Genomic DNA, 15,738 nt, shown 5'->3' with positions numbered 1-15,738 from the left:
GTAGTGGTGGACAGGTCATTTTCAACCTGGAGGGATGTGGGCAGTGGGGTCCCCAAGGGCTCGGTCCTTGGGCCCGCACTGTTCAACATCTTCATGAGCGACTTGGATGAGGGGGTGAAAAGCACCTTGTTCAAATTTGCGGATGACACTAAGATGCGGGGAGAAGTGGGCATGCTAAAGGAGAGGGACAGGCTACAACTAGATCTGGATGGGTTACAAGGGTGGGCAGATGAGAACAGGATGGGTTTCAACACTGACAAGTGCAAGGTACTGAGCCTGGGAAGGAAGAACCAGCCACATACCTACATGCTGGGGAATTCCCTTCTCGTCAGCACAGAGGCAGAAAGGGATCTTGGAGTCATTACTGACTCCAAGATGAACGTGGGCCACCAATGTGAGGATGCGGCCAATAAGGCTAACTGCACCTTGTCACACATCCACAGATGCAACACAAGCAGATCCAAGGAGGTGATCCTCCCTCTCTATGCGACACTGGTCAGGCCACACTTGGAGTACTGTGTCCAGTTCTGGGTGCCACACTTCAGAAGGGATGTGGACAGCATGGAGAGGGTCCAGAGGAGGGCCACTCACATGATCAGGGGCAGCAGGGCAGGCCCTACGAGGAGAGGCTACAGGACCTGAACCTGTTCACCCTCTACAAGAGAAGGCTGAGAGGGGATCTGGTGGCCATCTATAAACAGGTCAAAGGGGACCAGCAGGCAATGGGAGAGTCCCTGTTCCCCTGAGTACTACCGAGAGTAACAAGGAATAACGGCCATACGTTGACTGAGTAGATTCAGGCTAGACATCAGGAGGCACTACTTCAGTCAGGGCGGCTAGGATCTGGAACCAACTTCCAAGGGAAGTGGTGCTCGCCCCTACCCTGGGGGTCTTCAAAGGGAGGCTAGATAGACACTTAGCCAGGGTCGTTTGACCCTACTGCTCCTTCCTGCCCAGGGCAGGGGGTCAGACTTGATGATCTGCTCCGGTCCCTTCCAAACCTACCAACTATGAAACTATAACTTCTCTAGGTAGCTTGTTTCAATGTTTAACCACAATCATAGTGAGAAAGCTTCTTACTACCCAAACTAAATTTCCCTTGTTGCAATTTTAATATCCTTTGTCCTGTTCCCTTTGGCCCCAGAAGGTAGTCTATGACCTTCTTCTTTAAATACCTGAAGGATGGTTATAAAGACTATTATCAAACTTCCCCTCAATCTTCTCTTTGCCAGACTAAATAAACTGTTTTTCCAACCTTTTCACACGAGTCATATTTCCTAGAGTCTGTGGTTTGATTGCTCTGTGTTTGAAAAGTCAGTTTCACGGTTGCTCTTAGTTTGACAAGTCAGTTTCAGAGCAGTGTGTTCTGTGTAGGACAACACTGACAACTAAGGGTGAGATGGAAGCTTCCTGATTTTGATCACCAATGATACTTAAATGTGTGTCAATGGGCCAGGGCTAACATAAGCAAAAAAGATTTAAAAGCCAAGCAACCTGTGACCAAACTGAACCAGAAACCAGAGAACAGTTATTTGAATACTTTTGACTTTATCTTATGCAAATTTAAGGACTAAATAAAAATACGGATGATGGCTCCTGAGGCAGCACTGAAGGAGACCCAATAATGGAGTAGACAAGAAAGAAAGCTGTAGAAGTTGAAGGATATACATTAACCTTGAGTGTTCACCTGATATAATCCATTTATGTATGAAGTATCACCTGAGAGGCTTAATGAAATACAAGATCCAAGAACTAGAGAGGCAGCTTGTGGTATTCAGATGGAAATATGGTGGAGGAGAAAAAAGAGATTGTATGGACAACTCAAGATTTGTAGACACTTGCTAATAAACCACATGACCTAGAGGACTGACTGCTAGATAATGGTGACCATTAGGACAAGGCAATGGAAGAGACTGGCTACAGAGGGATAGAGGATTGTAGCACTGGAGAATAAGGATGATATACAAACAGAAAGAGAAGAAACAAAATTAGCTAGACTCAGAAGATAAGATGGGGACCAAAGAGTCCAAAAGACTGAAGAGGAACACAGATGAAATACTGAGGAGTTCAAGAGTCAAAACAAGATGGAGTGTTTTGCAGAAAAAGAATACCAAGAAGAAAAGAATATTAAGAAGAGAATTGGAGAGTAAAGAAAAAGGCAAGTCTACGAGCTTTGTGACTTTTAGAAGAATCAACTGGCTGTCACCTGAGCAAATCCAGAGAACAGGATAGCATGCTGTAAGAAGAGATGCAAGGCGTCAGGGTCTCTGGACAGTCAGACCCAGCTGGGCAAGCTCTTGAGCTGCCATACCTGACCTTGATCCATAGCTAATGTGACTGTCCCAGTTCTCTGAGACTGGACGGGCTGCTGAAAGCACCACTCAGCCTATTTAAGTACACCTGCAGCCTCAGGCTGCAGGCACAACTTGATAACAGCCTCAGTCTGCTCCGGCAAGCTTTATGTTCACTACTGTCTCTAGTTCTCCTAGCTCCTGACGCAGCTTCAGCTTTCCCTGACCCTGCTCTTGGATCTTCCCTGGAACTTGGCACCCGGCTGTCTGATTCTCTTGGTTTCTGACCTCATTTTACACCCTGAACTATACCTCATGGACCTTAGCTCCAGTGTCCCGGACCCTGACCTGACAGCCTGGTAACCTGCACCCCTACCCAGCTGACCTCCTTGTTGCTCTCTGGGGACCCATCCCAGCTGAAATCTTACACAAGGTATGGACCTGTAACTGAAGATCATGACTGTGTTCATTCATTTTAGGATAAATGACACTACCAAGTTTGCATTGGAACAGATTAAGTATGATTATGCCAAATCAAAAGGTGGCTCTCATGACTGTCAGTGCAATTCTTCCTTTCCTGGTCCATACAAAAGGAGGGTGACAGTTAAAAAAAGTAATCAACAGAACTGGTGCTACAGATTAGGTATGGGGATATGTGTGCAGCAGAAGGCATTCACAGAATGAAGACACTCCTCAAATGCTGAACTCCTCTAAATGGTGATACTAGACTTTTGGGATCAAGGCTAGCAACTAATAAGAAAAAGCTTTGAACCAAGAAATGGGGGAGAAAGTTCATGGACTAGCCATGACTAAAACATGAGGTAAAGGAACACCAGAAGATAGGTGTAAAATGGTGATCCAATCCTTTTAAGGAGGAATGGTTAACCCTTTCAAGAAAGTCTAGCTTTGCCATTGGGCATTTGGGTAAGCAGAAAGTATCCCACTGGGAGCTCCCAGAAAAGTATGTAAAAGGAGGAGGAAGCAATCTATGAAAGGAACAGCTTGCTGCAAGGAGGGGTCAAGCAGGTGTGCTGGGGCCCAAAAAAAGTGGGGATCCCTTCCTAGTGTCCAGGACAGGGCAGAGAGGGATTTTGTTTTGTTTATTTAAAAGACCGAACTTTGCTTTAGTGGACTTACTGAGAATCTTCTCAAAGAACAAATTCCCCTGCAAACTAGCAGGCTAAGCAACTTTACAGTAGGAATCTGGATAGCCAGGAGAAAAAAAAAATTTAAATCATCTCATCTAATACTGAGAAGAACAATAGCCAGACATACAATATTGTTAGCAACAGCAGTATCCCATCTGGTAAGGAAAATGAGTGGCATCGGGAACATTTGTAAATGAATGCAAAGAATACGAGCAATAAATTGGAAGAATGAGAACTACTGCTGTCGAATTTAAAATTGGCCCTTATAGAGGTAACAGAAACTGAATGGAACAACACCCAAGTACTGCAATACGGATGATAAATAGAAATAAATGAAGATAGTTGAAAAGCATCTTACATTAATTATGTAATAAAGAGCAAAGGAATAAAGAGAGACAGAATAATCAAACAGAATCTATTTAGGTCCAAACCACTCCAGATCCAAACATTGGACTGGATTGCTACAGATCCAATTATTTTATATGTGGCAATTTTTCCTAAAAATGTCAGATAAGGAATTTTTGTCAATGTAATTTAAGCAATGTAATCACTTTTTTCTTTTATCTTGTTTTTCATTTCTACCTGTCAAGAGTCCCTGTATACAACCCTGTAAAGCCATATGCCTTGAATCTACCTCTCACTGGTCGAGTCTACACAAGAAGCTGACTGTGCAGTAGCCAAATAATATTGCATGCTAGCGCATCACAGCATGGGCAGTGCTAATATGGTGCTTCACAGTTATTAGGCTACTACGCAGTTGCATCACTTAAAAGATGTTCGCTGGCACTACTGCACAGTAACTCTGGTTACTGCACATTTATTTAGTGCTTGCTAATAAAAGTACTAAATAAATGTGCAGTAATCACTGCACAGTAGTATCTTTTGTAAACATGTCCACCGAGGAACTTTTTTGATACTCTGTATAAAGGATGCTACATAAAGTGTACTCTATTTTACCGCCTGAAACTACTAATCTTTATAGATTTAATTTAAAAATAAATTAAGGTAGTTAATAAACTTACAAATATAAGGCTGCATTAAACTTGGAATGTTTTATGAAATCTGTTGACTTTGGTTTAAATCAGTAATCAAATGGCACTGAAGATCTTCAGATCTGATTTTAAAAGACCAAATATATACATTTTAAACATCTTTTCTAGCAATACAGAATCATCTCGCCAAAACATATGAACTATGGTACATACCTAGAAAATACATTGTTACCTTTTTTAAATCTCAAATTCAGTTTTAATGTTAACCCATTTACCAACTATGTCAGCAATCCAAAAGTATGTAGTGAAAATACCTTATCTGTAAGAAGCTGGGCAAGATTTTGCTGTTTTCTTGCTAGATATTGATCATATAACTGAGCCAGTTTGGCTGCCAGAACATGCTCACGACTAAAACAAGGATGATGGGTGAATATTAACCCAGAAATATCTATGTCCATTTGAAACTGGCCATGAGGATCCCCAGAGCCAACAATATATTGGTTGGCAGGCATCAGTTTTATTGCCTGAAAGAAAAGAAAAGATTAAAATTGTATTGTAGGATTATTCTGAAAGATACATTAAACATTGGAAAGATGACCCCTTAATAGGCAATAACCTAGTAATCTTATCTGTTTCAACAATATGAAATTTATAGATGCTAGGGTCAGAAGGGACCTCAAAGGATCATCGAGCCCAAACCCCTGCCAGTGGCAGAAAAGAGTGCTGGGGTCATGTGACCCCAGCCAGGTGCTTTTCCAGTCTCCTCTTAAAGACCCCCAAGGTAGTGGAGAGCACCACCTCCCTTGGAAGCCTATTCCAGATTCTAGCAACCCTAAACATGAAGAAGTTCTTTCTGACGTCCAACCTAACCTACTCTCCATCAGCTTATGGCCATTGTTTCTGGATATTCCAAGGGGTACTTTGGTAAACAGAGCATTACCTATTCCCTGATGCCCACCCCAGTGAATTTATATACTGCCACAAGATCCCCCCACAGTCTTCTCTTGCAGAGGCTGAAAAGATCCAGGGCCATCAGCCTTTCCTCACAAGGCCTTCCCTGCAGGCCTCTAACTATATGAGTGGCCCTCCTTTGAACCCTCTCAACATTGTCCACTGAATTGCGGCACCCAGAATTGGACGCAGTACTCCAGCTATGGCCTAAGCAGTGCCGCATACAGAGGGAGCATCACCTCCCTGGACCTGGTCATGCACTTACTGATGCACGACAAAGTACGGTTAACTCTGCTAACTGCTTCATCACATTGACAACTCACATTCATCTTGAAGTTGACAATGACTCCGAGATCTCATTCTGCCACTTTGCTGCTGAGAAGGTCATTCTCCAACCTATAGGTGTGCTGGTGATTCCCTCTCCCTAGGTGCAGCACCTTGCACTCTTCCTTGTTAAACTGCATCCTATTGTTCTCTGCCCACTTCTCTAACCTGTCCAGGTTCTGGTTTGGTTTCTTCCCATCAGTGTATTTCTTCACCCCATAGTTTGGTGTCATCTGCGAATTTGAACACAGTGCTTTCTATGGCCTCATCCAGGTCACTGATGGAGATATTGAACAGCACCGGCCCAAGGACCGAGCCTTGGGGGACCCCACTGCCCACATCTTTTGAAGCTGATAACAACTCATCCACCACCACTCTCTGGGTACGACCCTTACATCAATTTGCCACCCACATAACCGTGTAATCGCCTATGACACAGCCATTCAATTTGTGTATAAAAATAGGATGGGATACTGTATTGAAGACCTTCTTAAAGTTCAAGTTGTATCTTGTTTATCAAAAAAAATCATGTTTGAGAATTCAGGGTTACAGAACCACAAACAACTCTTCCAGCCTATTCCAAAAAAGCAGAACTCAATCTGTCCACCCATGGTATGAGTGAGCTAGCTAACCCCTCCTAGAAACCCTGCCAAAGTACTCCCAAGGTTAATTCTATCATTTAACTAGACTTGGCAGAATTAGCTCTTTTTTTATATATATAATTTTAATATATATAATTAGTTAAAAAAAAAAAAAACAACCAAAAAACCCCCCCAAAAACCCAAAAAACCCAATTTTTAAGCCAAAAAAAAAAATGTTTTTACAGTTTTTTTAATCGATTTAAATTTTCAGGACTGTAAAAAATTAGAGGTCTTGGGGGCAGACAGTTTAGTAATGACAATATACTGTTAAAAATCACATGTCAAAATATAAAAAGTAAATATCCATAAATCAATAAAACATACCTGTTTTAAATAATTCTGTTCACTCACCAGGAAAGAGCTGGAAAGGCAGGGACCAGAAGAGGAGGGCAATGGCACTAACAGAGCTTTGAGAACATGGGGAGAGGGAGAGGCAGTGGCTGCCCTCTCCGCCACCCCCCATGCTTAGCTGGCCCGGCTTGGGCAGGACTCTGCTGCCACTGGGCTGGAGCCTCAAATACTGTTCCCTCTGGTCTTAGGGGTTTGTTCATCTAGCCTACGGGTGGGCAATTATTTTGAGCGGACGGCCACTTACCCAATTTTGGCAGACTGTCAAGGGCCACATGGGTAGCCCCACTCCTTGACAGGTGCCCCACTCCCTGGTCACCATCTTGGAACCAACGTTTCAATGTCTTGGGACCAATGTCCCAGGGCCAGCACCGGTGGGGTCCAAAGCGGGGTGCAGACTGGCAGGCGTCCGGGCAGCTGGGCTGGGCTGGGCTGTACTAGCAGGGAGCGGGGAGCTGGCCCAACTCCATAGAGCCCCTGCCAGCTGGGACCCCGCGCTCCTGCCACCCCACTCTGGGCCCCGCCGGCACTGGCCCCAGGACACCAATGTGGGCCCTGTGCTCCCACTGGCTCCCTGCCCACTCACCCAGTGCCCCCTAGCCCCATGGTACAGGCGGGGGGCAGTGCACAGCCCTGAACCCGTTCGCCAGCAGGGAAGAAGCTGGTGCTGAGTGTGGGGAAAAGTGGCCCATCACCTGCCCCACGGCCGGTGCTCCACGGTGCAGGCACTCGCAGCCTGGACGGGGCTGTCTGGAGCAGGCACAGGCAGCCCCAGGCAGGCTGTAAGTGGCTGCAGCGTGGGGCGCCGACCATGGGGCGGGTGAGGGGCTGCTTTTCCCTGCGCTCAGCACCAGCCTGTAATCCGGCCCCACTGCCAGCCAGTGGGGCCGGGTTACAAGGCGGTGCTGAGCACGGGGGAGGGAGCAGATCCTCCCCACCCCGTGCCCAGTGCCCCAGCCGCTTGCAGCCTGCCTGGGGCTGCCTGTGCCTGTTCCAGACAGCCCCACACAGGCTGCGAGCGCCTGCAGCATGGAGCACTGGTCATGGGGTGGGCGAAGGGCCACTTTTCTCCGTGCAGGGAAAGAGCCCAGGGAAAAGCTGAGCGTGGGGGGGGAAGCAGCCCCTCCCCCACCCCAGCCCGGTGCCCCAAACTGCAGGTGCTCACAGCCCACATGGGGCTGTCTGGAGCGGGCACAGGCAGCTCCATGCAGGCTGCGAGCAGCTGCAGCATAGGACACTGAGCGTGGGTGGGGAGGGGCCACTTCCTCTCACCCTCCCTGTGCTCCTTCCCTGCCCGGGGTCCCCCCCGCCCCACTTACCCCAGCTTCCCACACCAGGGCAGCCACGGACTCCCAGACCAGAAACCCTGGCTGGGGGGCAGGGCCAGGCAGGCCCCCCTTGGAGCCCGCTGGGCTTCCCCTGGGTCCTACCGCCCTTGGTTCCTGTCATTTTTGACAGGAACCAAGGGCAGAGAAATATTAAATTTTCCAAATATTTTTAGGGACCCTGCAGGCCAGACAGAATGGCCTTGCGGGCCAGATGCAGCCCGCGGGCCATATTTTGCCCACCCCTGATCTAGCCTGTTATCTGCCTCCAGCCTGTTTCTCACACCTGTGAATGACAAACTAATTGCTTAATTGGCAAGTTACTGGGCCACTCATTGTTTTCTTTTTTAACCCCTATGCCCTCTGTCCCTCCATCTGTCTTTCGCCACTGTCCAGTAACGGGGTAAGTGTTCCCTGTTACAGTCCCTTTTCTATTAATTTCAATTATTACCGAAGGAAATATTTTTCTGTTGGATCATGAGTGTGTGGCAAAAATCACCCTTTATTGATGTTTGTCAATAAAATCAAATCATGCCAAGCTTGTTTAACCAATGATTGTCTAATGTAAAATGCATACAAAACCCTGAACCAGGCATTGGAAACCAGGTCTCCCTTCCTGCAGGGGGTATTGTAATCTCTAGGCTACAGAAACACATTCTCTTACTTGGTCTTCTTCTGGTCCTATGACATTTGTATTGTTGGCTGCTCAGTGGCCAAGATTAAGCAGGATTCAAAGATTCCCCCACACAACCATATTCTATAGCTTGAAGGTTAGGGCAATCTCCTGGAAATTGGGAAATTTGGATGTGAATCCCTTCAGGCTGAGGAAGGTCTAGAACTCAAATTTCCCATTTCTTGGGAAGTCATCTTGCCACTCGGTTACTACGCAAAAAGTAGACACTGCAATTCACTTAGGCAACTGTGCTAAGAAGCAGGACTAGGATTGTGGATTCCAGGTGAACAGGAGCACCTAATATGGATCCTGAGCCAGGTATCAAACTTCTGAGACAGTGCGAGTTCCCTATGCTAAGCATTTTCTAGTGCCAGATGCACCTAATTCTACCTCCTCTTGCAGCAGAGGCTGGAAGACCCATTAGTAGATCCTTGGAACTGGACTGGATGGAGAATTACGTATTTGTAATTGTCACTAGGAGTAGTTAGTGGGCAACTCTCAAAATCACTTCCAAAACTGCAGTTAGAAATATTCTCATTTGCAAAGAGGCAGCTAAGGTCACATACTAAAGTGTCACTGCTTCTTCTCAATGCTCCAACAGAAGCATTCAAAAATTTAGGATTTAAAACCTAGCAAACACTGCTGAAAGGTTTAAATGGTTAAGGAACAGCATTTTCCAAGCGGATGCACAGACAAAACAGATATGTACTGAGTGAGGCATCAACTCATTAAACATCTGTGAATGGCTGTAGGATCCTTGCACTTAACACATGTGAAGTTGGTGTCTGACTCCTGAGTGTGATGCAGGATTCTTCCTGAGGTTTATTCTTACTACTGTATGTTAGGATCTTCTTTCTTTAAAAGCCTTCACTCCACACTTAATCATTTTCCAGCACTCTGATCTTCAGCAATCTTCTCCCAATCATTTGGCTAAATGTTCATTGCCTTCACACCTCTCTTGCAAACATCTTTGAAAAGCCGGCAAGGGTGCCAGCGCGGTCTCCTCTGTGTAAAGAATTCTCCATACAAAATATCCTTAGGTATATGGTCATCATCCATTCTCTACATATGACCAAGCCATCAGTGCTCATGCTGACTGTGAAGAGAATGGATGCTCAGAATGTTGACATGGGAAATTCCTAGAATGCAGCAAAGGAAATGTAAGTGAAAGCTGTTGAGGCACTTTTCTTGAGTCAGTTTGTTGTTGTTGCATGTTTCTTTGCTCAGTATTCTCATGACACCTGATGCTTTTCCAATACAGGTATTCAGTTCAGCCTATACAAATCAGCCAAATGACAAGCTGTTGGTAACAATGGAGCACAAGGTATGTAAATTTACTTACAATATCCAATACCTATTGCAATTGCTGGTGGTGAACCAATGTTCTGGTTCATAACATTGGTCTTTTAGATACTGATTGTAAGACCAAACTCTTGGCAGGCATGAGTGAAGCAACTGATGAGGTTTTAAATGTCTGTGTGAGCTTTCACTGCACTCTCATCAGCGAACAGCAACTCATGAAACAAAACTTTCTCCACTTTATTTAACTTCACATGCTTAACGCGAAGACTAATTTTCCACCTGAGCATACATGCACGTAAATTCCTTCAGTAGTGGTTCCAAAAGCATACATCAAAAGAGAAAAGAGTCTTGAGCAGGGTTGGGGAAAGGAGATAGCCCTACTTGACTGCTTCAAATCTCCAAAGCCTCACGTGTTGATCCATCAAAGCTGATCATCCCCCCTGCATTCCATCATGGGAACACCAGATTATGCTGAGCAGCTCTGGTAGACAGCCAGTCTTTTCCAATCATCTGAATAGGCCTTCTCTGTTGACAAAGTCAAAGGCCTTGGTCAGGCCAATGGAAGCAATATCAAGGAGTCTTTGTTCCCTGCATTTTTCTTGGATTTGCTGGAAGAAGATCATATCTATGGTGGACCTACTAGCTCTGAAGCTGCAGGGTAAGCAGAGACAGCAAAGATCTGAAGTCTTCTAAGCACCACCTGTGTGATATATGCCAGAGTGATGATCTTTCTAACAACACTTAGTAGTGAGACACCATGACAGTTGTTAGTCACTGCAGTAGCCTTTGCTCTTGTATAACATGACCATAATGGCATCTTGTATATCTTGTAGCACATCCGTATTGTGTAGCAGTGAGTAAGAAGCTCATATAGGTGGGGAGGAAGCATGGGTTTTCCACATATGATCACTTCTGTGGGAATGCCATCTTTTTCTGGGGACTTGCCACTGGCCAGATTGCCTATGGCCTTACTTAGGTCCTCAACAGCTGGAATACCATCAAACTCTTCAAGGGCAGAGAGACTTTCAATAGCGTTAAGAGCTGTATCAATTACATCACTTTCCCTTAAACAGAGTTCAATTAAGTGTTCATTCATCTTTCCATCTGTTGCTTTTGGTCTGCCACAACTTCTCCTGCTGCTGTTTTTAATTAAACCAACTTCTTTGCAGTTGGACCTACTGCCTTCTTGAAAGTCATACATGCCCCCTTCAATGCAGATTGAATTTTCTTGAAGTTGCAGCCAATAATTACTGGTATACCACCTTGACATTTGTTGGACAACACCCCTTACTTTCCTAAATTCCTCTGATGTTGCACCTCAAGCATTATGATTTAACATAGCAGTTTGTCAGGCCTTGATAAAAAAAAAAAAAAAAAAAATTCAATTCATGAGCGCACCTCAAACCAATTCCACTTTCTTGTGACCTGTTTGCCGAATACAGTCAGCAGTGACATAGATTTTTTTTTTTTAAAGCTTCCCCACTTTTCTTCTGCAGTCTTATACAAAGGCAGCTCTGAAGCAACCTCCTCCAGAGCCTCTTAAAAACTGCATGATGATGATTAGATGTATGGGTGATGTTAATGTTTTGCAAACACTGATACTTAGACCAGAAGATTTTGTTTAGTTTCAGTTTACTCTTAGTGACCATAAGAAAGTGATCAGGGTTACAATCAGAGCCATGATAGCTGTAAGGAGGATAAAAGAAGGACATTAGTGAGACTGGACTGCCTAGTAATGATGAGATCAACCGGTGCCAGTGACCGAATCCTGGATACTTCCATGACACCTTATAGCACAGTTTTGTTTAAAAAGAGAGAGTTGGTGATGTACAAGTTATGGCAGCAGCAGAATTCCAACAGCCTGCGTCCATTATCCTTCATGGTTCTCAGCTAAGGACAGACATTAAAAAAGCCTGAATTGATTTAATCTTTGCAGATTAGTATAACCTGCTGAGGTTGAACCAGTTTACAAATGTACAGACATTCCCTCTGGACTGAGCAAATGTAGGCACATGCCTGCAGTGGCTCTCACTAGAAGCTGGCGGGTGCTAGAGCAGCCTTCCCTTCCCTTCCCTTCCCTTCCCTTCCCTTCCCTTCCCTTCCCTTCCCTTCCACAATGCTGAGCTGGGTGGAGGGCAGGGGCAGGCCCTGGCAGGATGCTCTGATTAGGGAGGGATTTAAACCTCCACCCTGCCTGCACAGTCCCAGGCTTTTTCCCCACTCGCTGCTCAAGGGTCAGGAGTGTTGCCAGACCCCAGCCACCGGCTAGCACTCTGAAGTAAAGGGGTGGAGTGCATGCATCTGTTGATGATAGTGAGCTTTTTCAGTCTTCCTCTCCCTGCTTCTTCACACTGTCTGCAGCAAACCTGACAGGCAAGGGAGCTGATAATACTGTGTTATCAGGTCATCAAGAAAACAAAAGCCTCTCTCATTAGTTCAAGATCTTCTTAAACAGCTTTTTCCAAGGAAGAAAAGGAGGGACATTACCAGCTGACCTGTTGATTATCTCCAAAAAGCCCTAAGCATTCACTGTCCTGTCTGACATGGCCCTGTCCCAGCGAAATTGAAATGGGAGGGAGGAGTCCCTGCTTGAGCAGCAAGTGATGAGGGAGGGTGGGGCAGGGGGAAGCCAGGCAGATGCTGCTGTACCTGCAGTCTCTGCCAGAGCTCTGGCTAGGGAGCAGAGGGGCAGGGCCAGCTCTACTTTCTGAAGCAGGCAGACAGCCCAGCCCAGGGCTGCAAAGTATCTGGGATGCTGGGGGATTGCATTTTAACTTAAACTAGGAAGAGGTCTGGGACAGACACTGCATAAACCGGTTTGACCCAAATCAGTTTAGTCTGACACTATATTCAACCAGGTTTACCTTAAACCAGTTCCAGCCATTTTGAAACTGATTTAATGTGCACTGAACTTATGTTCTGTTACAGGTTTAAACCAGTTTCTGATCACTTAAGCCGGTTTACGTGTAATGTCTGTCCCTAGCCCTCGTGTTATACGAGCCCAGGATTCACTGTTGGCACCAACTCTGGCAGTTAAGTCCCCCAAGAAATATAAGTCCTCAATGTTTGGAATCTTACCGATAACACCAACCAGTTTTTCATAAAGCTTGTCTGCAACCCCAACAGAATGCAAGAATGTAGGCACTCACTAAAGCAGATGCACTGTACAAACAACCCAAACAGATTTGTTGCCCCAGTGTAAATAGTGACTTTAACTGCTACAGCTCAAGCAAGTGAAATTTTCTTCATAAATGAATTCACAGTATCTATGGGTTTTCACTGGTATAGCCATATCAGTGCAAAAATACACCTTATACACAAGATCTTGAGTTAGAAATTAAGTGTATGCCTATACCATCTCAGAACTGGTGTCAGAGCTCATGTATTAACTTTTGAAATGGAAGTAATAATGGAGCTATCATTATTAGAATGGCAGAATAAAACTCTTTTTCAGTTTTGTAAGGTAATGAATGTAAAGAACGTATGGCATGCCTCAGTGCAGTGCTCTAAAGTGGTGTGGCTATGCCTTAAATCTCATAAGGCATATCCACAGTGTTCTCTCTCACAATACACTCATTTACCTACATCTATACTGACAGAAATTGGAAGTTTCTGGGTCATATTCTAGGATTCTCAGTGCCTCACTAACTGGAACCATTCTAAAAATCAGTTTGTGATTTATTGTGGGATCACTTGTTTGTCCTATCCACTACTACTGGACAAGCTGTTTCTGCTTGTGACTTCATTATTACAGCAAGTTGTAGAGTAAATCCATCTATAGGACGAAACCAGTTTGACACTCCTGAACTTGGGGGGTGGCACGAGAGTGCTATCTAAACAAGAGCTCAGCTACCTGTGCTTAGGCTGCATCCTCACAAGGGGAACAAGTCTAAGCCTACCTTAACCAAAACACGAATTTCAATCTATACCTCAGGTCAGGCAAGTAAACACAAGTTCTCAGCACATACAAGTACAGGCTTATAGATCTGTAAGTGCCTTGTAGGGGTGGAGATGAGCTAAAACATATCAGGATGCAGGATAAGCCTGCATTCCTACAATAAGGTATTTATGGGTGTATAGTAATCCATACTAAAATGATGTCACAGTAACAGAATATACAAAATACCTTTCTATATACTGTTTCCAGTTCTGGCTTTATTCCTTCTTCCAATGAGAATATTGGAGGCCTTGTGGGAGATGGCTTAATCGGATTAGGCAATGCCAAGATATTGCCATCATCTCCAAACCATGCTTTCCCCTATGAATAATGAAGTAAAATTATTTTTTAGCAATTGTTATCAGAAAATGACTTGCAAAATTACAATTATTTCAAAGACTGAGACCCCACTGTTTAGGAAACAGTTTGATTTTAAATCCTTTTCTTTTAAGAAGCTACCTAACAAAAATATAAAAAACATGAGTAACTTATATGGACACCCTCCACCAGGCCTTAGATTAGTGGTTCTCAATCTTTTTAGACTCAAGACACCCCTTAATAGACTGAAGGCACCCTTCATTAAACTCAAGGCACCCTCCCATAGCTGTGGAAGTGAACAGCACCCCATTTAAAAAACTTACCTCTTTGGAGGGGCCAGGCAGCAGGGGCAAAGTTGTGGGGAAGAGGCTGAGCCTGCACTTATCTGCTTATCTCACCACACCTGAGATCATCCTTCAAAGGAACTTGCATCACCCTTGGGTACCCTGCCACTATGGTTGAGAATCACTGCTTTAAATGATTCCAAGATAAAACTTTAAGCATATTCTAGTTTATTTAGAAGCTTCAAGAATCTGAAGGATCCAGACTGACCCCTGTCTACGTTGACATTTTTTTCAACATTGCACGTTAAGAAAAATGCTAATGTAGCCAGACCTGGGATTTAAAATAGTGTATTTCCAGCCTAGTCTGGGCCCTCCCATGAGGTTCCTAGTGAGGGACCTTGTGGCCCAGGAGAACCAGTGGAGGTTCTTGATGGGGTCTTCCTACTTCCCCTGGAGCTCTGTGTTGGCAAAAGCATTTATAGCCTTATTTGGGACCCCTCTGCTTTCCTCCTTGCTCACTTCTGCTGCGAACGGTTCTGCCTACCCCCAGCCATACTCCTGTCCTGCTTCAGTCTTGCTCAAGCTTTTTACCCTTGTATCTTTTTCCTGCCTCATGGTTGCCTTGACTTCTGGCACTGAAGCACGAACTCATCTCAAGCCCAGACTCATCTCAATACCCACTGGGATACCTCAGACTCAAACTGACACCTAATACTGTGACCTTCCGCTTTGGCTTCTGGACTTCTGGTATTGTTGACCCTTGTTCAGGATGTACCCATGACACACAGCTATTGGATGAGAACAGTAGGCTATGCCCGAGGCAGCAAGTGAGCTAATGGTAGTATCTTGATATGGAAGAAACATGTTATTTACAGGAACGTATTTAAAGAACTACTTACGGTAAAGAACAAAGTCTTGTTGTTGCCCTTGCAAGGGTCTGGGACCTAACCTTGTGTGAAACAGAGTAAGTACATTCTGTTTCCAGGAGAACAGAAAGTGTGGCATCCCAGGAGACCGTTAGAAAGCTCCTGTTACTTAACCCAGATTGTCTCCTGGGGTGACACACTTCCTGGATACTCTATGTTCCCAGGAAGACTTACTCTATGTCACATACTCAACCAGATTCTGAAAAAAGTTTTATTTTCTGCCTTCCAAAAAACAAGGTGCGCTACATGCAAGAAAATGTATGTTTTATTTGGGGATG

The 15,738-nt window shown here is 44.8% G+C and overlaps 1 protein-coding gene across 4 annotated transcripts in view; it reads right to left on the bottom strand.

The window, feature by feature from the left end:
- CC2D2A (coiled-coil and C2 domain containing 2A) overlaps positions 1-15,738 on the bottom strand; it is a 141,905-nt gene that overhangs the window by 93,286 nt on the left and 32,881 nt on the right. For all 4 annotated transcript variants that reach the window (XM_059721590.1, XM_014607614.3, XM_019479844.2 and 1 more), the window contains 2 exons: positions 14,122-14,253; positions 4,746-4,955 (listed from right to left, as the gene is read on the bottom strand). In XM_059721590.1, the coding sequence (XP_059577573.1) occupies positions 4,746-4,955; positions 14,122-14,253 (342 nt within the window). The remainder of the gene's footprint in view (positions 1-4,745; positions 4,956-14,121; positions 14,254-15,738) is intronic.

Source organism: Alligator mississippiensis, chromosome 2 (assembly GCF_030867095.1).
Source record: "Alligator mississippiensis isolate rAllMis1 chromosome 2, rAllMis1, whole genome shotgun sequence".
NCBI classification, from domain to species: Eukaryota; Metazoa; Chordata; order Crocodylia; family Alligatoridae; genus Alligator; species Alligator mississippiensis.
Note: the sequence above shows the minus strand (reverse complement) of the source record. Positions and strands in the feature narration are given on the sequence as shown.